This window comes from Bombyx mori, chromosome 15 (genome assembly GCF_030269925.1).
Source record: "Bombyx mori chromosome 15, ASM3026992v2".
NCBI classification, from domain to species: Eukaryota; Metazoa; Arthropoda; class Insecta; order Lepidoptera; family Bombycidae; genus Bombyx; species Bombyx mori.
In genome coordinates, this window is record NC_085121.1 from 13,647,793 (window position 1) to 13,673,181 (window position 25,389).

Genomic DNA, 25,389 nt, shown 5'->3' on the forward strand with positions numbered 1-25,389 from the left:
TTGCTAAGGCAGATGTTAGCAAAGTCTAACTCTAACAAGCAACTCAGACCGAATTAATATCAGCTCATAACACTACCTATTGATTTTCAGTAAAACGGATAATATATTCATCAGTAAACACAAAGTATAATCTTATTCCAATTCACACTTTCCTTAAACGATAAAAATTCTATCAGTGTTTTTTATTCTAGGCTATGAATAATTCTAATGCATCAACAGATCAGGAAAAATAAATTAATACTTTATCACACCTTCCTCTTTGGAGACTATTTATTATTTTAAGAGGCTCTCGTTTGACTCACGAGGGTTTTCCATCAAGGATCTTGTTTCCAAACTAGTATTTCCTGTAGAGACTACATAAATAAAAACACAAAACCACAAAACGTCATAACATTGGACTAATATCATACATATAGAACTACTTAGATCAGATTAAAACTATTTTTAAATTAATAAGCACTATAAATACTATCGGAGACTATACCTATGCAACATGAATACTGCCAGTCACCTTGAAATATGAGTTCTAAACTGAAACGCATTACTGTTTCACGGCAAAAATAGACTAGGTGGTGGTACCTATTCGTGCGGACTCATAAAACCTCCTACTACTAGTAATTACGCAAATTATAATTTTACGGATTTTCATATCAAATATTTGTTTAATTTTTATAAGAAAACTACAATATGATTTTTCCGTAAAGCATAATTAGTATAGGGGCGCCATCTAGTATCAGGCAAATGCGACTGCTTCATAGCATATAATATTAAGAATATCGAGAAACATTCACAATACGGCCTCTAAATAAATTATATGGTACGGATTGGTATTCTAATCCCGCCTGTTTTAGTCACGAAGCAAAAACTCGTTCCGATTTGAAGGGTAGGATAGCCGTAAATCTAATACAGTTAAAACTTTGATCTCATAGCGGACAAAGCATTTGATATGTGTCCATGGGCAAATACGACGGGAGCTTCGTCTGCGCATTTGCATTAATTAAAAGGGAAAGAACGATATTTATTGCAAATGCGGAAATACGTAGGGATATGTTTGAAACTGGAAGCTATCTACTACGTTATAAGAAACTGTACGGCTTGCTCCGTACATGACCTCATCTAAGACTGCCTTTCACTCAATACAAAGCAGTAAAACAAAACGCATGACCATTGCGGTTCACTAGTCTCACACCGAACACAACATTTTCTCTGCACCGCGAATTTTGCTCACGTTATTTTTCAGGACTTTTTTTTGTTTTTTTTTACGTAGCAGCGATCGGCAAATTGAGTTTCCGGCTCTTCTAATGGAAGCAATATCTCCTTAGACAGCAGACCATAAACACTGCTGTCTATGTTGAAACAAAATTAAGATAGAACTATCTATTGCTTTAATATAGGCAGAATATTGTATTTTCTTCGTTTTTCGCGAATGGTAGAGGCAATTACACGCGTTGAATATTCGAAATCTGGAAAATAATAAAAATATAATGTCATCAAAAGGCAAGCTTAAACCATAAAAGTTAATTTAATTTTTGGAAGAATAGTTGTACTACATACCTTAACTTTTACCTTTTTTGTTTGTTTCCTACCTAACACCTAACACGAACCCTAGTAAGAGAGAATCGCAGAATCGACCACTGGATCGGAAACGCGACCCACTGAGAAGATCCGGAGAAGATCAGTGGGCTGTGTCTGAGGGTAAATTTACTCGTCGAGCCCTTCGTCGCAAGCGACGGGTTCGACAAGAACGATGACCGGTACTTTTACTACATTTAAATGTTTGTTGGTTTCAAATATTCGAAAAATGCTATTCAATAACAATATAAAAAAAAATCCTTGTCTATGAAATATCAAGTAATAGGTACATACTCGAAGTATTTCCTATTTACATAAAATTCAAAAAGGTCTTTGTAATGCTAAACCAGTTCCCATTTCGGTTCAACAAGATCGCATCTTAGAAGATTACTTTGAACTGGCGATTTAGTTTTTACAGTAAATGTCAATGAACCCTGTGTAAACCGAGTACACTCGCACATCATTGTTACTATTATTGTTAGATATTTAGGGTTTATTTTTCTTCAAATAATCCAGATGATAATTATCTTATTATATATAATTCTTTTATCCGTGTGCATGTTTGTGAACTCCTCCTAAACGGCTTGATCATATATTTTTTGAGCTTATTCTTGTGGATTCAAGAATGGTTTAGATTTACAAATCGGTCTACTGTAAAGAAAAAATAATTAATATTTTACAGGTTTTAAAAAGATGAAATTTTTGTATTTAAGACGTGTGTACAAGACAACGTCTACCGGGTTCGCTAACAGACTGGATAAGATTAAATTAAACCCAAAAAATATTATGAAACAATTTAACTGGTTAAATATTCTCTCATTTTCAAAATTAGTGGTATGATGCACTTGATAGATAAGTTTTACGTGATGACTGCAAATAATTGCAATGTACACACATGAAATTTGTTTTCTTTTTTTTTAAAACAAAATGTTAATACTTAAATAATAAGTTTTCGAAACTTCTTGTTTAGAAACATCATTTTTCAATAATTTTGTGTAAACAATAATTTTAATTTTAAAATACTTTTGTTATGTAATTTTACTTTTGGCATTTTAGTACTGTAGGCATTCAAATATACTCACAAATCCTACTCTACTTAACCCTCGAAAGAAGATCTGTCCATAGTACTCCATTTTATTTTGGATTTTAAGCGTGGACAAAGACATTTAGTACTATTAACAATAGACCAACATGAATCAAAAATTTATCATTCTGGTATAAAATGAGATTTTCTTCACATTATTTCTATATTATGTGTGATTATCGTTTGTCATATATCATCAAGTAATCCACATATATCGAGAAGTAAAAGGCTATTTGTTTTAAGTGGCATTTTTGCAACTTTGTACAAGAGCCATTTTAAGTTTAAAGTTTGAAAAAATATCATAACAAAAAAACTTCTTCAACTATTTGAATGGGGTTAACTTAATTGAAGTTCAATTAAAAACATCGGATTGTTGATGCTAATACCAATTAAAACGGACCTTTAATTACAAAGATGAATATCGCGTATTAAGCGAAATGTCGCTTAAACCAAACAGCCATTCAACCCTCGATTCTTCTTCTTCTTAGTCGAATACTTCATTGCTGAAAGTCGTATCCTTGAAAGCCCTTCGTGGCTCTTTGTACCCTCAGCTTCCATTTGCTTCGGTTTTCGGCTTCTCTCAGGGCGTTCGCAACAGAAAGTCCAGTGAGCGCAGTTATCTGATCCGACCAACGGTTTGGTGGCCGGCCGACGGGTCTTTTCCCTTCTACCTTGAACCTTCTGGTAGCAAATCGTCGACAGTCTCGTTTCTATACGAAGTTGCTCGAGGACAGATTTGTTTGTTCTCTCAACCCTCCATACGATAACTTAATGTATGTATAAAAACACTCAAACTTGTCAATGAAATACGTGTATTACACAAACTTACTGGCTTTCGTTCAAATATTTGGTAACCGACAATCGTGCTGAATTTCATGCTTCGTAAATACAAGTTATGGATTTCGTAACCGTCCACCCAATAAATTGACAATTGATAAATAAAACGATTGCAGTATTTGCCAAGCGTCAAGCCAAACTTTTGGACCAATCGATAAATAATTTGATGCTAATTAAAAGTTGTTGAACAGCTATCATCAGAATATAAATAGCAAGCGACCCGTTCGGGCTCAGCTCGGGTCTTTAACAAAAATTTCAGTGGTTTTTTTTTTTTTAATAAAATAACACTTATTGCGCCTTAACTATAATAGTTACACATATGCTGTCGCGACACTTTTTGTAAATAATAATGTGTTCTATAAAGTCGTAGTAGGTACATTATTTTATTCTCTCATCAATAGTTTTCGCAGGGCACGCGATGTAAAAAATATTTTAGGTAATTTTTTTACAGCTTGGGTCACATTATTGGAGTTTTAGAAAGGATCCGTAATTTTTTTCAAAAAAGATTATAGCCTATGTCACTAAGGAATAGTGTAGCTTCCAAACAGTGAAAGAATTTTTCAAATCGCTTCAGTAGTTTCGAAGCCTATTCAATACAAACAAACAAATCTTTCCTCTTTATAATATTAGTATATATTAGCTTGATTTTTTTTGTCATAGGCCTAATCATCTAAGCGTAGAACGAACATACCCTAACTTTCTTGTTTAATTTCCTAGTCGTATGAAAGAGCTCACGCCCCACCTGATGTTAAGTGGTTAACGGAGCCCATAGATATATCACAACGTAAATACCTTCGTACATCTTCAGAATTAATATTATTAGTATATTATTATAATTAATTTTATTATATAATATTTAGGGGTACGCAGCGGCTTGGCTCTGTCCCTGGCGTTGCTGAAGTCCATGGGCGACGGTAGCCACTCACCATCAGGTGGGCCGTATGCTCGTCTGCCTACAAGGGCAATAAAATAATAATAATAACTAAGTTTCAATAGCTAATTACGCAAATTATAATTTAAGCGGGTTTGATTTTTATTACACGATGTTATTCCTTTATCGTTGAGCATAGATTAAGCAAATATGTATTTCAATAAAAAAAATTGGTACCCGTCTGTAGGATGTAAACACTTGCATGTTCGCATCGCTATAAACGAGTGAGTATACGAAAGTCTTATTCTTTAGACGATCAAAACTTCAAATCCACTGCTAAATATATTAGTTACCAAACTTGATATGCGTAGATATTGTACAAGTTCAAGAATCTATCCAAGAATATATCGAGGAGTGAAAGACTATTTGGTTTAAAAGACATTTTCGCAACTTTACAGGAGAGCCATTTAAAGTTTAAAATTAGGAAAAAAAACAAAAAAAAAACGTGTGGCACTCGGGAACTGCCGCGGTAAAGCTATTGCATAGCATTTTTTATCAACTTATGCAATTATAATTAGACAATGATAATTTAATATTAAAATAATAATAAAACAAGACCACGCTATATTAAACATTAATAAAAGCAAAACCTTAACTGTCCCCTTCACACTCACAAGCTAGACCGCGCAAGAGAAAGGGCAGACTTTTCATGATGCGCATGCAGTGTGACGTCACGCCACGCGCTTATTCACAAACACTACACAAGCGCAACGTGTGAATGTGTTGAACGCGAGGTACATGGTAGGCGGAGTGAGGGGAGTAAATTTTTTTTCGTTACGGAATTTCATGATTCGGTCGCCGCGCTCAAGGCCCGCGATAAAAGCTATGCAATAGCTTAAAAATACCAATGCTAATACCAAACAAAACGCACCTTTAATTACAAAGATAAATGTCGCGTATTAAGCGAAATATGTCGTTATTACTTGTATCGTATTAGTATAAACTAGACTTCACCCTGTTACTTACAATTGCTGTGTAAACAATATTAATTCTCTTTGTTTTGTCTCTATCGATCTTTTCAGCAATTGACTGTCAATGAAAGAGATAGAACACGAAACGAGTATTCCTTAAATGAAAATTGCATAAACAAACGTACGTACAATACATACGTAACGCTATAGATGTTGCGTGCTGCATCGTGAAAGTGCAATGTATTTCGAATGTAATCAACTAACTGTAATTGATTTAAGCAAAATCATTTCCTTTGTTTCACGATGTTTTTTTTGTTCGCACGTTGTTTTATCCCTATCTACGATCTTAGCTAAGCCTTATTCATTGACAACTCAAAAAAAAAACTGCATAGATAAAGTTGAAGATACCCGGTGGTATCTAGTAGATAGAGGACGGTGACCGGTGCTTGAGGTACCTAAAAGTACAGTTAATGGATCGGGAAGATCCGTAATGACGTGTTTAGGGCAACGTCGACTGTTTACCATTCGGTCCACAGGATCGGGTATGAATATTCGTTGTGTCACCCATGCTCGTATAAATTTAAGTCAATACCAATGAAATGTTAATTTACCAAAAAGTAAGAACTTATTACGTGAATTAGAGGAACTAAAAATTGTACCCAACGCAAAGAAATAAATTTATATGTAGCTTTATAATCACCACGTTTTATCTATAAATAGGTGCATCGATTTCTAAATCCCTTACCGTAGACAATGAAACATGAATTTCTATTCTAAAATACTCTCTTGACTAAGCCTTTCGTTTTCAGCTAAATATTTACAGACGGTTGTTTAGGATTGAGATCATCCTATACAAAAATATTATTGTTGATATTATTGCTTTCTTGTGCTCGTAAGTGTGTTATAGTCCTATTGTTCACACGTCAGTAACAAATCTTAACCGACGACATTACTGAGTGTATTATCATAAAATATGTACCTGTGATAGTGAGAATATATTTTCGTTTTAAAAAAAAACTGTGAGACATCACTACTATTAACAGACAGACTGATATTACAGACTTGTCGGAAATCTGTTTACAATACTTCAGATTTCGATATGATTTTAATCGATTCATACGGTTAATCAATTTTGTTACATCGAATAATTTATTTTTCGTCGTATTGCAAAATGCCCGGTGGCGGTAATCTGATAAGCCATGAAAGATACAGAAAAAAACCCCGGACACCACGACCTGGAAACGCGCGGTATACTATCAAATCCTTAGTGCTAGAACCACACAGAAAGCAAAAAAAATATACACGTCAAATGAGGTGAGAAAATAATGGATAAGTAGTGAATAATTCATCCCCAAAAATATTGTGCAACATTGAGTTGTTTTTTTTGCGATACTCGTTTTTTGTAAAGAAAATTGTGACAGATTGACGAAATATATCCCCTTGAACTGTTAATTAACATAGCATAACAAGGCTCTCTTCCTGGAAAATCTCTCCATTCCAAAAACGGTAACTTCGCCTTCAAGGATGGGCAGCGGCTTGGCCGTACACTCGTATGCCTACTAAGGCAATAAAAAGAACAATAATGATGTATTGTAGACAAAAGGTGGAACTCCAATTTTTCGACTTCTTGTGTGTCTCCAGCTACACTTGTCACAGCCATATTAAATACTCACTCGGTACTTTCGATGGGAATATCGAATTTTTACGTTACTTAGGGATAATTACAAGGGATACAATTTTATTTTAGCTGTGGCGGGTAGCCATCATACAACGCAAGATATTTGACAGATGCCTGAATCTCGCTTACGACATTTTGAAGATAAGCAACATTCGGACCGTCGCGTCGGTCTACCGAGCAAATATCACCCGCTCGGTGGAAGATCTTTCCATTCGTCGTAAACCTACCAACTATTATTAAATAACATAATATTAAATACCAGTTGAATTAAGCATAGATAGGTATATAATATTCGTCAAAATCGTATTGTTGTTCATATCAATTGAATAGAAAAATCGTGATCCAGCGATGTCACGCGAGCCGGTCGAAACGTTTTCGATTTTTCAGAGAGTTACGTAACATTCGAGATGCCTAGCTTTTGTCAGCACGACAACAACGCGGTTACAATGTACTATACTGAGACCTTAGAACTGATATCTCAAGGTGGGTAGCGCAATTACATTTTTTTTTTTATTGCTTATATGTGTGGACGATCTCACAGCCCACCTGGTGTTAAGTGGTTACTGGAGCCCATAGACATCTACAACGTAAATGCGCCACCTACCTTGAGATATAAGTTCTAAGGTCTCAGTATAGTTACAACGACTACACCACCCTTCGAACCGAAACGCATTACTGCTTCACGGCGGAAATAGGCGGGGTGGTGGTACCTACCCGTGCGGACTCCCAAGAGGTCCTACCACCAGTAAGTTACGTCGTAGATGTCTATGGCCTCCAATAACCACTTAACACCAGGTGGGCTGTGAGCTCGTCCACCCATCTAAGCAAAAAAAACAACAACTATGATATACATTGTTAGTGACATATTTGACGTTTCATCATCATTATCTCAGCCTATAGCTGTCCACTGTTGAACATAGGCAGACGCCAATCGATCTCCAGTGTCTCATCGTTCCATCTGGTAGGCGGACGTCCCACACTGTACTTGCCAGTACGTGGTCTCCATTCAAAGATCTTTCTGACCCATCAGCCTTCCGACCTTCGCGCTATGTGGCCTGCCTGCTGCCACTTCAGCTTGCTAATCCTATATTTGCATGTAAACAATTGTTTCTCTTCCAATGCAGCGTAACTATAGTACTCAAAACAAAAGATAAATGAGGAGCAATGACACAAAGACTTAACTTCTTAATCTTTGATATTTGAGTCGTCTATTATCAAAGGTGGCAATCTGTGCATTTGGCCAAAAAAATGTTATTGATATGTCAATACAGATTGATTTGAATATAATCGTCTCCTTCAAAGAATACGGTTCAAAACCTGCATTAAATTAAAGTTAATAGTTAACCTGTTATTTATCTAAGATGTCGTTCCGAAGAGTTTTGTGACTGCCAATGGAATACAAAGTCAATAATTCGTTTTTCTGATTTACCAATAATTGTCCAAAAGTCAGATTGCCGGCTTTGATAATAGTCGACTCATTTAACCATCAAATTTACCATAAGCCATTACGTGCCTTATTTTTCTACAGAAACAAAATATTAAGCTGTCGTTTTAAGCATTAAATATGTTCAAACAAGCAAAAACATTCATTGAAAATTGATGAATATATCTCATAGTTTTTTGTTCGACTTGGCAGATAGATACAAGCATTTTTATTGTGAGCGGATACAGCGAAACCGATATGCTACATTACCTGTGTCTCGATTTTATTTGAAAAACTTGACATCTTTGAATATTTAAAAGGAACTATTGAAATTACAACAACAAGAGAACATAGCTCTTTACGTCCGTGAGATTTCATGATATTTATAAGTTAAGAAACAATAACATTATGAAAATTTCACAACAAAAAGACAGAGAACACGCGCCAGGCATAGTTGGTTAAGCTATAAGATTAGTATAATGATCTTACACATCACGTATATTTAACATCCATATCCGTCTCGCGCATACCGATGAATACGAGTCAACGGAAGGAGTCGCCGGAGGCCTATCTTAAAAGACACGATAAAATAACAAAAGCAGAAAATAGTAGCTAAATGTAAAAAATGTTTTTCTAAATTCATTTTTTTGGATGCAACAATAGGCTTTAAGCAAAAAATATATTTAAAACTAGCTGACCCGGCAGACTTCGTTGTGCCTTAATCGATAAATAAAAGACCTAAGCTATTGTATAAAATAAACTTTAAAACAAACAAAAGGAATCTGTGCGACGGAGGACACATCAAAGGAAAAACAAAATTGTTATTTTTGTTTAATTCCGAGCATTTTCATATATGTATATCTTCTACCTTTTTGACCCTTCTCTGGACTTCGACAAATAATTTAAGACCAAAATTAGCCAAATCGGTCCAGCCGTTCTCGAGTTTTAGCGAGGCTAACGAACAGCAATTCATTTTTTTATATATTTATTATAAAATAATATATTTGTCGACCGTGAAGATTCATTCTAATTTTGCCGAATCCTTTCAATTCTATTTTAGGCATTACAAAGTATTCACTTTTATGTTGATTTCGTTACTTGTTTACATGTTATACTGTTTCTTATTTCAGATGCCTATCCGCTCCAAAAGTGATGGATAGCCACAGCAGATCGGCGTCGCCTCGCGACAGGCCGCAGCAGAGGCCGCCTTCGCCGCCCTCCCCACACGGCTACGACAACAAAGTCTTCCAGCACGACGAATCCGATCCAAACCACAACGACTCCTTCGCGTCCAACGGCGCGCAACAGAACCAACTCAACGGAGACACAAAAACATTAGAGGCCGTCAATTTAGAATTGTTGAATTTAGCACCGAAGAATGGTAATGCGAAAAAGAAGGATGTGGAGATAGATATGAACGGCACGAACCCGTACGATGAATACTTCGTGCCCGTCAACGAACACAGGAAGTTTATGAGGTTTGTAGTACTTTAAATACATTAACGATCTTGTAGGTAATCTAGAGGGACAAAGAGAGATGGTATGCTTGATAGTGCGCCAATCTATACTTAATATAATATTATAAAGAGGAAAGATTTGTTTGTTTGTTTGTTTCGAATAGGCTCCGAAACTACTGGACCGATTTGAAAAATTCTTTTTCCATTAGAAGCCGACATTCTCCCTGATGAACATAGGCTACTTTTTTTTTTTTTTTTTTGTTTCATGTGTGTTTTAATGTTTCCGAAGCGAAGCGAGGGCGGGTCGCTAGTATAAAATAAACACAAAGGCAAACCATTGAACACAAAAGTACAAAAGGCGGTGTTATCGCTAAGAGAGATCTTTTCCAGACATGTATCAGATAGACAAGAATCATCGAAGGAAATAAATTAACTGCCGCGTACTTATCAATTGAAAAAAGAATATATATATATATGCATCAATAACATAATGATAATGCTACTTTACACATATAAAAAAAACAATAACGTTTCATTTTTCTCAAAAATCGGCGCGTACCGAACGCAAAAGCATAAAGCTTACCGATTCAAGTAAAAAATTCGCATTTGATAGTTACCTAATATGCGTGATAGCTGATAGCGTTTATTTACTTTTCTAGCGTCATTTTAACGAAATCAATGTGTGGTAGTCGTTGGTAAACACTTTTTTCAGATTAGTATCTGCACTGGATATTATACACTGTACGTCTTATTCATTAAGTCTGTCCACTTCACTTTGTGCTTTTCATATCAGAAATCACCCGTGCTCACTGACTCAATTTTAAACAAAAAAAGAATATTAAAAATTATGCGCCCAATATATTTTTTATAGTCTTAATGCGAATAATAAATTTTCAGATTGATAAACTGTTATCAAACTCTGCATATTTCAAATAAATGTGCTCCATCACAATTATCGATAGATGCAATGCAAACAATGGCTGATTGTTACTTCGTATTGATTCGACGCACATACGTTATAGAACATGTATGAATATGTAAACTCAACTTAATGCTGAACTATATATCTATTTAATTTACGCAATCAATCATACTTAATTTCATTAATCATGGTTCACAAGTCATCATCATTCTCCTGCCCTTTTCCCAGTCACCTGATGTCGGCGCAACATGTTTTCTCCTTCCATACTCCTCTATCATATACCATTTATTCGCTCACTCCCCTCTTACCCATACCGTCTTTCTCGCAATCCATCCAGTTCTTCTTAGGTCTACCTCTTCCTCTATATTCTTCCACATTCATATTCATCATTAAGACTCTTACCAACCTCATTTTCATTTCGTCTCATCACATGTCTATACCATCCCAAACGCGCACTTCTCAACTTCTCTGTCACAAATGCCACTTTCAGACTTCCTCTAACACATTCATCAATCATGGTTCACAAGTCCCTGTTTGCAAATGAAATAGAAATAGGCACCGTGAATCCGAGTTAATAGCAAAAGTTTGGTCACTTTTTACTTTTTTATAAACCACAAATGTTGCTCCTAATGATATTATGTTATTAATTGATACCGAAAAGCTAAACCAGAACATAAGAGAGTGACTATGTAACTGAATTCACACGATCCTTTTGAAGGCAATTTTTTTAGAAAAATCCTCTACCTTTTATTAGTATACTAGATTTTATCTTAATTCATGTAAAAGTTATAGTCATGACTTATCAAGAAAATTATAAAAAACGTCAAAAAGTACCCACTTTTCGATTTGGTCTTGGTGTTTTAATAGTTTATTTTTATTTTTTTATTATAGATTTCCGAATTACTTTACCCAATCTATTTGCTTTGTTTCCCCAATGAAAACATAATTCTCGTAGAATTGAAAGCAGTAAAGCAACATACCATGGTTATCGCTACTTCTGATACATACATTAACTGCACATTGAAATAACTATATATATATATATATTTAATTCGTCTTCTGTCGAATCACTAGTCTCGTGACGACGACAGACAAAGTGATTGCTGAAAAATTTTTTAGACAAGATCAAACCGAAGCGAACAGCAACTCAATTCGTGACGAGGAATAGTATATTATCATTCAGTTAGATTGAAATCGGACAAAATTAAATACAACGCGTGTTAGGAGTTAATACTTTCGTCATATTTTTGTCGTGAAGGATCGAAACTTCATTGAACATCAAATTAATAAAAAAAAGCATTTTAAAGAAATCTCTTGAAAACACACACACAAAATTTAATCCCGGGAAGTTTAATTGGATATAGAACCATTATTAAAAAACAGAGGATGCAAAACAAAAACAAACTTTCGATCAGCTTGATAAAAAGTTTCTATATTGTACCTTTGTATTCAAACAAACTGACTAATTTCAAACACTTAGAACATAATCAACACGATATATATTTAACTAATCCGCACCATGACAGAGCAATCGGTCACAGGCCCGTATTTCCGCATCGCTAACACCCGTTCTCGTTATGTCCTTGAGACAAACTTCGACTGTGAAATCGAAAAATCGTTTGTCGTTTAAACTCCATGAAACTTCAGCCACAATACTTGGATTCGCTTCACAGAATTCTAGAAAAAGTTTCCATTAAATATTATGCGGTAGCACGTAGGAAAGGAATTAAAGAATAATACTAACTAGAGGTCCCGCAGTAGTCGAAATTCGACTATAATTAATTGGAATTGAAAGTTTGTACACTATTATGATTGTATTTTATACTTCTATAATCACAAATTTCGCCAAGACTACACTATAAAAAATATAAATTTAGACAAACAATATTTAATCTATTCTTAATTTGATCACAGACGCTAAGAACAAAAGTTTGACAATAAATAGTATGCGTGCATGTGTGCGTCAAATATCTGGTATGTAGTGTGTGTAATGTCTTCTTTATTGATTTAATGTATCTTTTAGGCATTATTTAAAATAAAAAAATTAGTATTGTGCACTTCTTCTCTATATTCTCTATAAGTGTGAGAAATTTCATACTCCTCCGTCCGCGCAATTTTCGTAAAAAGGGATTCAAAGTTTTTGCTTCACGTATTAATATATAGATTTGTGACACTAGGGTTATTATCACCTATTTCCTTACTTAGCTCCCCAATTTCTATTGCAGTGGTAGCCAACACCGTCCAAATAGATATTTCAAGATATTTGCTACACACGAACGCGATTGTTTTATTTATTTGCTTCCATTAATCGACATACTTTACACAAGTTTTCGGTACAACTCAACCTAAATGTCGCAAGCCTTTTTGCAGTTGCAATTGTACGCTGTCATATCTGTTTACGTCCACGAACAACAGAAGAAGAGAGTTATCGAGAGTCGACCGTTCTCGAGAGATCGATATAGAGTGGGGGCTAATTTATTAGCTTATCTATGCTAATATCGTTCAAACTATTCGATAAACACGAGTTTCACCTATTATCTTTAATAACTTCGTGAACATGAAACTGAAGGGTAATCATTACAAATACCAGCTATTAATTAATTTAATGATCATTACAACGAACGTTTTCACATCCGACGTGAACTGCTATTTCACGCGTTTTCATGGTTACTGTTAGAAATTGCATAAGTTCTTGTTCCGCTGACTTTTATAAGGGCAGAACCCAAATAATGTGTAATTCGATTAGATTATCAGTTTTACTGTTACCGGAAGAAGAGAATCCCATCTGTCGGAAATCGGAAGAACAAAACATAGTGATACTCCTCTATGATTTCTCTTGGTACTCGATGTTTAATCGTTTTTCAGCCAGTCACGATTAACGATTGTAAGATCTCGATTTGCTTCGCGAGTCGATAGGTCGATGATCGCGAATTAGAAACATTTAAAAAAACGAACTTGCATCACAACAATCGTCGTACGAATCGATTGACTCTGAATAATCGATAAATAACTCGATTGTTGAGTTGGAACGTTTACTCATTCTCGGAATCGTAAATTAATCGTTTTCTTAGAAATTATTCTATCTACATACATTATTCAATCAATCGATGAACAAAGAGTCCAATATCTGTCGCGAAAGATCGATACAAAACATTTAGAATATTTTTAAACTTAACTACCAAATTCCTACTATAAGTCGTAAAGTACAGCCACCCCCACCTGTCCACGTATAAATCACTTAAACAACCTTGTTGTCCTTGACCTTGAATAGCTCGCATAATACATTTAAATTTGGTATCGGTTTTATGTACGACACATTTTGTTAGACCGCCGTTGAATTAGAAATTAGCGCCACATACCAATGAAATGCTCACCGTGTAAACTTCACATTATGTCATCGACATTATGATTAAACCTACGAATATTATTCGTAGCATTAAACAAACTGTGTCTGAAGTTAGGTATCGTCATCATTCTATGAGTTAATACCAAAATGGATCGGGAGGTCATCTGCCTCATATAAGTCAAAGAAACATAATTACTGGTAGAATAGGTGGACAATATACCATCACCACGATCTAACCTATTTTTACCACGAAGGAGTCGTGCTTTCTAGCTTGGAGTTTGGGACAACTTACTTAATTCCAATAAACTAGAAAAAATGGCAGGAATTGACGAGTAAAGTTAAAAATAAACTCAAGAAGCTATTTTCATTCTAGAACAAGTTAACGGATCTAATCATGCGACATGTAACTCCGCACGGATAGGTACCACCACCCTGCCTATGTCTGCCGTGAAGCAGTAATGTGTTTCGGTTTGAAGGGCGGGGCAGCCGTTGTAACTATACTTGAGACCTTAGAACTAATATCTCAAGGTGGGTGGCGCATTTACGTCGTAGATGTCTATGGGCTCCAGTAACCACTTAACACCAGGTGGGCTGTGAGCTCGTCCATCCATGTAAGCAACAACAAAAAAAATGTGACCTCACATGCGTCAATTTTAATCTTTACTAGCTGACCCGGCAGACTTCGTAGTGCCTCAATCGATAAATAAAAGACCTAAGCTTTTCATCGCATGGACACATCAAAGGGAAAACAAAATTGTTATTTTTATTTAATTCCGAGCATTTTCATCTTTATCTACCTTTTTAACTTTCTCTGGACTTCCACAAATAATTCAAGACCAAAATTAGCCAAATCGGTCCAGCCGTTCTCGAGTTTTAGCGAGACTAACGAACAGCAATTCATTTTTATATATATAGATATAAACGAGACAAGTAAACTTTAAGCGTAACATTTCATTTGATTAACACTTTATTTTTACGTCATTTTTCATTTGGTTTTTTCTTTCTTTTAATTAGATCTGAACTATGTTACTATTCAGACTTTTGATTAAAATAATGAGTTTGAATAGTTTGCATAGAATGCATCACATGGTAAATGAATCTACAGAAATCGGTCATAAATATAAAAATAACAACACCGACAAAATGGGTACTTTATTAACACATACTTAAGCTCAAAACCTTTTTTTCTATCCAATACTGTACATTTTATCAAGGTATTCACTGATAATGACTAAAATCCGGCAAAGAAAACGTTATTTTTTTACGCGGCTTCTAAAAACAAACAATATTACAAACAAGAATTAAATCCCTACGAGCATATTGCGTAAGTCAATTGACGTCCAAGATAATGACGTCCTGAAATTCTTCCGCAAACGTTTTCTCATTGTTTAAGCTAAGCAATTATTAAAAAAAAACAATTAAGACTTCCACAAAGGAAACAAATAAGGAAATAATGAGTAATGAGATATATCCTGTGGCGTTAAAACTAAAATTTTGCTGATTTTTTTATTTATTCGTATTAGTTGGGTTGCCTAAACTTTATATGGGTTATATTATCGTCTCACTGACATCTAATATAAGGGCCAGTGGTGACTTTACTTATTTTCTAACGTTTACAATAGTTTACATGTACCATTGCTGTTAAAGTTTACGTAAGTACATTAACAGAATTATATCATTTGAAAATCGTGGTTATTTTACGGTCCGTATAAAACCAATATTTGAATATCAAATTATTTAAAAATCTACGCTTCAAAACCAATAGCTTAATCAACTTGATGCAGTAAAAACACTTTTCTGTATGTTTCAATATTATTATTTTCAGAGTACTGTCAAAAGAGACCGTGGAAGACACTGACTTTTAACTGTGCTACTTACTAATGATTCAAAAGGAATACCAATAACAAACACATTTCAGGGGCAGACCGATAACATATCCCTCATTAATTCTTAATCTGTATTATCTGCTCATTAATGCGATTTATATAATTCCGATACTGGATAGAGCGTGTCCGTTACACTATCTGATCAAAACAATGCAAATATTTAAGCCACTCTTTTTTATATAGATAAACCGCTAATAGGCTGTTTGTGAGCTGTGATCTTAATTACTGACCACTTATTTCCTGTTAGGGAACTCAGGCTCACGGCTTAACCGTTGTTAAGTCATTAAAGGGCCCAAATATGTATGCAAAGCAATGAACACAACCGCCCACATTAGATGTACCTAATCTATATAAAACATACTTTTAATCTGTTGTGTAAAATATAGAAATAATCTTAAATACATTCTCAGAAAAACAAATAAATACTTGAATTATTTCCTGAACTCATCAGTCGATATTTGAACATTTAATATTTAAAAAAATCCATTAACGAGCTGTGAACATCAATGAGCTTTCTCGAATTTCAAATTAAGTCGAAGAAAAACATTTACGTGTTACACAAGCGTACATTGTCTGAAATCCGACAGAGTTTTCAATGAGTCGACACCTCCTGTCCAAAACACAAAACTAGTATAACTTTTTCTAGAAAGCTGTTACATATTCAATAGCACGGACAATGCCCGCGGGCTGGTACTTGAAGACGGGCACAATAGGAGTACGGTCCACGTGAATAACTGAACGTTTCACTAAGACTAGCTCATATTATCGAATAACATTACACTTTTCGTTCGAAACTAATGAATGTGACGTATCTGCACTGATATACGAAAACATAGAGTTATTTCTTACCTAATCATTGGTAAGGGGTTATTACTTTTTTATGTTTGAAGGGTTAGTGGTGGCCATTCTAGTTTCACCAGGACAGGTGGGCGAGCAGAGGCTCAGCCAGGAGAGGTGGTATTTGCTAACAGCTGCCCGAGCGCCTCCAAAGAAGACCTAACAACTCAAAAGCAGCTGCTTCGCGAATGAATCTACTACCGGATCGGAAACGCGACCCGCTGAGAAAAATCCGGCGAGGAGCTCAGCGGGCTGATGAATGGATTAGGTTACAAGTTGAACTCTTTGCCGAGTTCGACGAGTACGGTTACTAGGGCCCCTAAGCCTGCTCCTAGTGTAAGAGCTGAAGGCGTCTAATGCAACAAGGGTTATTACAAATACGAGCGGTTTGGTAGATAAGCTCATGGGGCTCATCTTTAGGGATTTGCGTTAGCTTGCTTTTAACACTTTTTTTTATTAGTAAGAGTAGTCCTTCGTTGAACCGACCACCACCGAATCGGAATCACGACACACTGAGAAGATCCAGCGAGAAACTCAGTGGGTTCTGTCTACGGGCTAGATTGCACTGATTGTAAAACAAATACATTTACTATAGACAATAGCAGCTGTTCACAATGTTAAAAAATTGTCTACTATATACAAGACAATTTTTCAAAAATAAAAGCATATGCTCGGATACAGTATAGTCATTTGATAAACGAAATACAACTTCGAATGCCGTACTAATTGTACTCTATGGCACGAGTACCTACGTTTTTAATATCAGTGCGCTTAGTGTGAGTTTATTAACTTCTCGATCGCGTTAACTCAAATTTGTATGGAGTTGGAACAGCTTACCTTCGTTGGCCGCTAGGGGCGCTGTTCCAACTCCATACAAATTTGCACACAAATGGCTCGTGACTCGATCTACGCAGCGTCGCCAATAAAACAATTTCTAATCACGAACAGCGCACTGAATGATATTATTAAATAATAAGGGTATCCCAAGAACGATATGCTATCAAAATATGATGCTATCGTTGTCCCGCTATCAGCTACGTGCAAAAATGTTGTCCTACCGTCCTTAAAGTTGGTGATAAGCAAAGATTAAAGAGTATTAAGATATAAATAAATCTGCAATTTATATCACCACGCGGAACGAAAGGAAAATACAAAGTAAATAATAATTTTTTTTTTTTTAAATTCTTTTGCGATAAATTCAGAAACTACGAGACGTATAGACAATATGTCTCACTGTTTTTAGAATGTTTTGTCAGAGTCCTCAAATTGGAATACATACCACATTCTTGGTGATGATCAAAGTGATGATGCATCGGGATTCCCGATCCATTAACGGTGCTTTTAGATACCACAAGCACCGGTCACCCTCCTTGTCGAACCCGTCGCTTGCGACGAAGGGCTCGACGAGCGAATTAACGCATAGACACAGCCCACTGAGTTTCTCGCCGGATCTTCTCTGTGGGTTGCGTTTCCGATCCGGTGGTAGATTCTACGAAGCGCTGCTCTTGCTGGGGCCAGTGTTAGCAACACTCCCGGTTTGAGCCCCGTGAGTTCACCTACACGTCAATAGCTGAAATAGCCTCTCAAGGCTATCAGCATAGGTAGGAAAAAAGAAAAAATAAGAAGCATCGAAATTGAAAGCTAGTATCATCGCTATTTCAAAGCAGTTGAATGAACGTTCGATGCTGCAATGGTTCCACCTGAAATTAGCATCAAACGATTCGCGAGTTTCTCTGTCCAATTAGACCAATACCAAATAAAACTCACCTGTTAATCTGTAATCTGTAAAATGTTTAGTTTTGGTATAACTATATTATTAACTAGTGAAAAGAATAGATCTTTATTTAGACAACGGGACAACAATCTATATAAATAAAAATGAATAGCTGTTCGTTAGTCTCGCTGAAACTCGAGAACGGCTGGACCGATTTGGCTAATTTTGGTCCTTCATTATTTGTTGAAGTCCAGAGAAGGTTTAAAAGGAAGACAAATATGAAAATTGGAATTAAATAAAGTTTAGGTCTTTTATTTATCGCTTGAGGCACTACGAAGTCTGCCGGGTCAGCTAGTATATAATAGATATAGGAAGAAAATATGAACACACTCTCATAGGAAAAGAAATATTTTTCTAATGGTATCATTCTTTAATTTTATATACCTTATACGATATTATTATCAGAGCAAATGGTCAAACGAGTTCACAGCTTTCGACCTGATTTGAAACGGTTACCGGAATCCAGGTACAGAATAGATTGTAAGGCTATTTTCCGCCTTTAAACTGATATTGTTTTTTGCTTAGATACGTGGACGAGCGCACAGCCCACCTGGTGTTAAGTGGTTACTGGAGCCCATAGACATATACAAAGTAAATGCGCCACCCACCTTGAGATATAAGTTCTAAGGTCTCAGTATAGTTACAACGGCTGCCCCACCCTTCAACCCGAAATGCATTACTGCTTCACGGCAGAAATAGGCAGGGTGGTGGTACCTACGCGTGCGGACTCAGAAGAAGCCAGTATCGAGCGATGCTACTGTGCCAGAGTTCGAATCTCGCAGTCAAGTAGCAATTCCTTTAACAAAATACATATTATGTTCAGTAAAAACTCTTCATTCCCAGGGTATATGCTCCGTAAACATGCCGCGCATACAGAACCCGTTAATGTGGAATGATAATTTACATATATGGGATATTCGGTCGGATATTGGAATCCGGCATATTAGAATCCTTCATCAATGTGTATGTACCGGTGTACTGATTAGATGCGCGAATAGTGAAAACGCAAATGAAGAAAGCGCGAATAAGGAGCTTCTACTGCACTTAGCTCGTGTTCACAAATAGTTTATTATATGAAGAAGAAATAACATCATGTAATAAAAAACAAAACTGTCAAACAAAATAATAATTTTCGTAAATGCTGATAGAAGTTTTTTTTTTCGTGATAGAATGTAAAGGCTTCTCGGTAATAAGGGCCTTCGTTTAGATTGAGGTTTGGCCTTGCAAAAGGAGACTGTCATGGACTAAAATATTTTTCTTTCCGTTTTCAGGGGTGAAAAGTTGTACGTGACGGCGGACAAACGTGGCGATAAGGGAGGTTGTAAGCGACCTCTTTGCTGGACCCTGTTGGCGCTTGTTGTGGCCGCTATTGTTGCACTAATAGTACTGGCAGCCAGTAAGTTATTTTTGAGCTTCATCAGTAGTTCACTTAATATTATATTAGCTTTCGTTGAATTTATTTTAATTAAAAAATCTTCTAAACTGCTAGTCCTGACCATTTTATTTATTTATTATTTTACCACGATTAACAAACACAAGACATTAAATTCTAGGCCTACAGAATCTATAGTTTTTTTTTATTGCTTAGATGAGTGGACGAGCTCACAGCCCACCTGGTGTTAAGTGGTTACTGGAGCCCATAGACATCCACCAAATGCGCCACCCATCTTGAGATATAAGTTCTAAGGTCGCAAGTATTGTTACAACGGCTGCCCCACCCTTCAAACCGAAACGGATTACTGCTTCACGGCAGAAATAGTAAGGGTGGTGGTACCCACCCGCGCGGACTCACAAGAGGTCCTACCACCAGTAAATTGTATGGTTTTTACGATAAAAAAAATTACGGACTTTTAACTTCTAAATTTCGATGTGTGACATTAATAAGCGCTTTTTTTTTAGCTTTGAATAATTAGAATTTTTCGTTTCTGTTACAGCCGGAATAGGATTTTCGAATTCTGCACTGGAAAATCATCTCGAACAAAATACATCGATTAGTTCAGCGCGAGCTCTGGGCGGCCTCACCATACCTATAGCGGCAGAAGAGACAAACGACACTGAATTACACGGTAACAACACAAATCCAATACATCATTTAACAAGAACATCTTTTTGACAGACTTTTATTAGTTTGACCCGCATAAACATTTAGATATGTGACGGGTAGCCATCATAGTAAAACGCAAGATGACAAAACTCTATTCTTCTAACGTATACGGAAAAACACTACTAATCTATCCTACAACTAACCTCCTACGTGACGGAAACAGCTACCAGACATTGCATGCTATCCCCAGAAAACATATATGTAACGCGTCCGCTAAATTTTAATTATGGTGCAATATTACAGTACTATTTGTCGGGTTGATAATATGTAAAAACTTAGTAAAATAAACAGTAAAGAGTCTGCTCTTTATCTTTTCAGATAATAACGTGATGAATGAGGAGCCGTCTAGTGATGCAGAACCAACACCAGAGCCAGAACCGGCAATCAACGACGTACAGTCAAGAGACGCAGTACCGACCCCAGAGCCAGAGCCCCAGCCAGATACATCAATAAACCAGGAACCGTCTAGAGAAGCAGTGCCAACACCAGAGCCGGAACCATCAATAAGTGAGGAACCGTCTAGGGAAGCAATGCCAACACCAGAACCAGAGCCAGTAATAAGCCAGGAGGCGTCTAGAGAAGCAGTACCAACACCAGAGCCGGAACCATCAATAAGCGAGGAACCATCTAGGGAAGCAATGCCAACACCAGAACCGGAGCCATCAATAAGCCAGGAACCATCCAGAGAATCAATGCCCACACCGGAGCCGGAGCCACCAATAAGCCAGGGACCATCCAAAGAAGCAGTACCATCATCAGAACCAGAGACACCAATAAACCATGAACCATCCAGGGAATCAATGCCAACACCAGAGCCAGAACCAGCGATAAACCAGGAGGCGTCTACAGAAGCAGTACCAACACCAGAGCCGAACCCATCAATAAACCAGGGGTCATATAGTAATGCAGAACCAACACCAGAGCCAGAACCGGCAATAAACGAAGTAGCATCCAAAGATGCAGTCACAACACCAGAGCCCGAGCCATCAATAAACCAGGAACAATCTATAAAAATGACACCGACAGTAGAGCAAGACTTATTAATTCATCAGGAACCATTTAAAGAGGCGGTGCAAACAACTGAACAACAACCATCAATAAACGAGGAAGAAACAACAGAGCCACATTTCCCAATTAACCAAGAACCATCTAGAGACATTACACTAACGATCGAGCCAGAATCATCAGCAAACCATGAAACATCTAAGGACGTAGAATCTGTAAACAAGGGAGAATCTAGTGAAACAACAACAACAGTATTTGAACCTACAATAAACCATGAATCATCTAGTGAAATGGTACCGACACTGGAGCCAAAAACATCAATAAACGAAGTGCGATCTGAACAAACAGTGCCGGATCCAGAAACATCATTAAACAAAATATCTTCAAATGAAATGGTGCCTACAACAGTGACACAATTAGAATTAAGCCAGGGACCAACTAGAGACGTAGTGACAACATTAAGGCCGGATATGTCAATGAATGATGAACAGCCTATAGAAATTGCACAAAAAATAGAGCCAGAAACGTCAATAAATCACGAATTATCTAGAGGAATGCCACACATAATAGAGTCAGAACCGACAATAGATCTAGAGTCAATCATAGAGCCAGAGCCGACGATAGAGCCAGAACCGACAATAGAGACAGAGCCAACGATAGAAACAGAGCCGACAATAGAAACAGAGTCGACGATAGACAAAGAACCATCAATAAACCAGGTGCTATTGAGTGAAATGACTCCAACATCGGACCCAGAAACAGTAAAAGAGAGAGAAATGACACCGGTAATAAGCCCAGAACTGACAATAAACCAAGAAAAATCTAGAGAAATGATATCGACTATAGAGCCAGAGCGATCAATAAACTTTGAAAAGACAACAGAGTTCCAACTATCAACAAATGAGAAAGAATCCCGTGAAATGACACCAACATTAACACCTCAATTAAACAATGAAGATGTAACAAGAACACAATCGATGGAAAATCAAGAACAACCTGGGGAAGCCGAACCAGTAATAGACCTAAAAACATCTATAACTCACGAATTAGATACAAAAACGATTTCAACAACCGAGCCCCAATTATCAACAGACCGCGAAGAACACGTAGAACCACCATCATCAACAAATCAAGAACGTTCTAGAGAAATGGCACCAGAAACAGCACAGCGATCAGTTAAGGTGGTAGAAGTAACCAAAGTTCAGTCACCAATAAACCAGGAACAATTTAGAGAACCCGCACAAACAATAGAGCCCGAACCGCCAACAAACGCTGAAGAAACAACAGAGCAACTACTATCAGTGAACCAGGAACCGTTTGGAGAAACGATCCCGACCATAGAACCAGAACCAATTGATAATGAAGAAACTACAGAACAACCATCGTCGATAAATCACGCATCCAAAGATATTGTATTAACATCTGAAGCAGAACTAGCAAACCAAGAACGATCGAGAGAACAACCGAACTTTTCCATTGACCAGAAAAACACAACTGAACTAGAATCACCGATTAATCAAACAGAAACAACAGAACCACAATTTTCAGTAAGCAAACAGCCATCTGGAGAAATTTCAGCAATACCAGAGTCAGTTTCATCCGTAAATCAGGAACATACAACAGAACCTCAATCATCAATGGATCAAGAACCATCTAACGAAATTTCAGCAACAACAAAGTCACAATCATCAATAGACCAAGAAGAAACAACTGAGCAACAAATATCAGCAAACCAGGAAGAGATAAATGACGAAGATTTCTTAGTGAATTCTGATGAAGAAAATAGCCCAGGCTCGTCGGCAAACGAAGTAGAAACAATAGAAACGGATTCCTCATTAAATGAGCAAAAAGTTAAAGAAACAACAACAGAATCTCAGTCATCATACAAACAAGACCTATCTACAGAAACGTCATCAACAACAGAGCTACAACCATCAGAACAAAAGGAAGAAACAGATGATCAACACTCATCAACAAACCAAGTTGAAACAACAGAACTAGAAACATCAGTAAATCAAGAACAAGAACCAGACCTGGCATTGACTGTGGAACCGCTGCCATCTGAAATCCAAGAAGAAACTACAGAGTCACATTCGTCAGCAAACCAGGAAACATCCAAAGAAATATCTTCAACAACAGAATCACAATCTATTGTGAGCCAAGAACCATCTGTAGATGTGTCTTTAACCGTGGGGCCACTGACAACCACAATCCGAGAAGAATCAACAGAAGAACCTAAAATATCTAAGGAGGTATCACTGAGAAACAATACGGACAATAATGTAGAGCTAACGGCAGAAAAACCAAGCGAAAACGAACGATCGAGTAAAATACCACAAATACAAATTTACGAAGTGAGGCCCACAGACTTACCTGAAATTTTCTCGCCGGCAACAATGCACCCGCCAATAAAGTCGCCCAGCTTTTCAAACGATCGCGAACCTACATCAACAGGACTACCATTTTTGGAAGACATGAATGATATTTATTAGGATAATCCGATTAGAATTAATAAAATTTGAAAGAATTTCATCTAACTGAGAGCTTAATATAGTCTATTAAACATCCTTAGTTAAAGAAAGATTGCGATGGTTATTCTTTAACTTTAGACATATTATTATAAATAACTGGGATTCAATCATTGTCTGGAAAGCTCTGAATTTTAACAAACATTACATTGTAGTTAAAATAAGTGTATATAGTGCTATTTTAGATTACTGTGATGTATGCGATAGCTGTATATCAATGTGGACCAAATAATCAGTAATAATTCAATATTATTGCAAAGGTAACAGTTTTTTCTAATAGCTAATGAAACGAATTATATATTTTTCAACAACATTTAAATTTAAATCATTCATAGATTTTCATATTGACTAGTCAAACTAGAAAAAGTCAAGAATTTAGATATAGATAAAACACCATATTAGCGATGATTTATTTATCAAACTCAAATACTTTATGTATAAATGAGTCGGAGTAGTTTGTACATTGTCTCATTTCGTTTTTTACTGCATACTTGCAAAGGTTAGTAATCATAATTTATAAGTCTTGTAGGGTAACAAACCAATCTTGGCTGAGAAAAAAATAAAACCTCGTAATGACTTTTCGACAAATCAACAGTGAACAAAGACAAGACTATGAAGAAGAGTTATAATGTCTTGCTCATTTGACATGATTTGATATTTCTTGTACGATTTACAAAATTACCCATTATGATTGTTACCACTATAAAAAGTTGCATTATATTAAACTAATCATTGGATGACTTTACCAAACAAAATGTGTCCCTTTTTTTAAATTCAGTACCTACTAATTACATATAATGCAATATCTTTAATATTTTGTAGATACACATTTGTGATGAGAATTTGAATGTTCTGCCATTCTGTTGTGATATGCTGCACACATTCATCCCGTTTGTGCTTAGTGAGGTCTGATTTGTAAAGTAATATTATAATTAATTTAGTATTTGTTAATTAAGACATATTATTTGTATAAATGTTTGACCTTGTAAAGAATTATGTTGTGAATAATTAAAGTTAATTTTAATTAAATTTCGTTTTATTCAACATCTTCTTTGCTTCAAACATGTACGCAATATAAAACCAATAAACGTGCC

The 25,389-nt window shown here is 36.2% G+C and overlaps 1 protein-coding gene across 2 annotated transcripts in view; it reads left to right on the plus strand.

Annotated features, from left to right (window-relative positions):
• The window catches only part of LOC101742528 (cell surface glycoprotein 1), an 80,886-nt gene extending 55,562 nt beyond the window's left edge, over nucleotides 1-25,324 (plus strand). Inside the window, exons 1-5 of one of the 2 annotated variants that reach the window (XM_062672712.1) lie at nucleotides 9,037-9,054; nucleotides 9,567-9,914; nucleotides 19,930-20,054; nucleotides 20,593-20,724; nucleotides 21,081-25,324. In XM_062672712.1, the coding sequence (XP_062528696.1) occupies nucleotides 9,589-9,914; nucleotides 19,930-20,054; nucleotides 20,593-20,724; nucleotides 21,081-24,259 (3,762 nt within the window). In that variant the 5' untranslated portion in view covers nucleotides 9,037-9,054; nucleotides 9,567-9,588 and the 3' untranslated portion in view covers nucleotides 24,260-25,324. Of the gene's footprint in view, nucleotides 1-9,036; nucleotides 9,055-9,566; nucleotides 9,915-19,929; nucleotides 20,055-20,592; nucleotides 20,725-21,080 lie in introns of those variants that run through there. The other variant, XM_004923028.5, reaches the window with a different exon arrangement.
• Nucleotides 25,325-25,389: the final 65 nt, after the last annotated feature.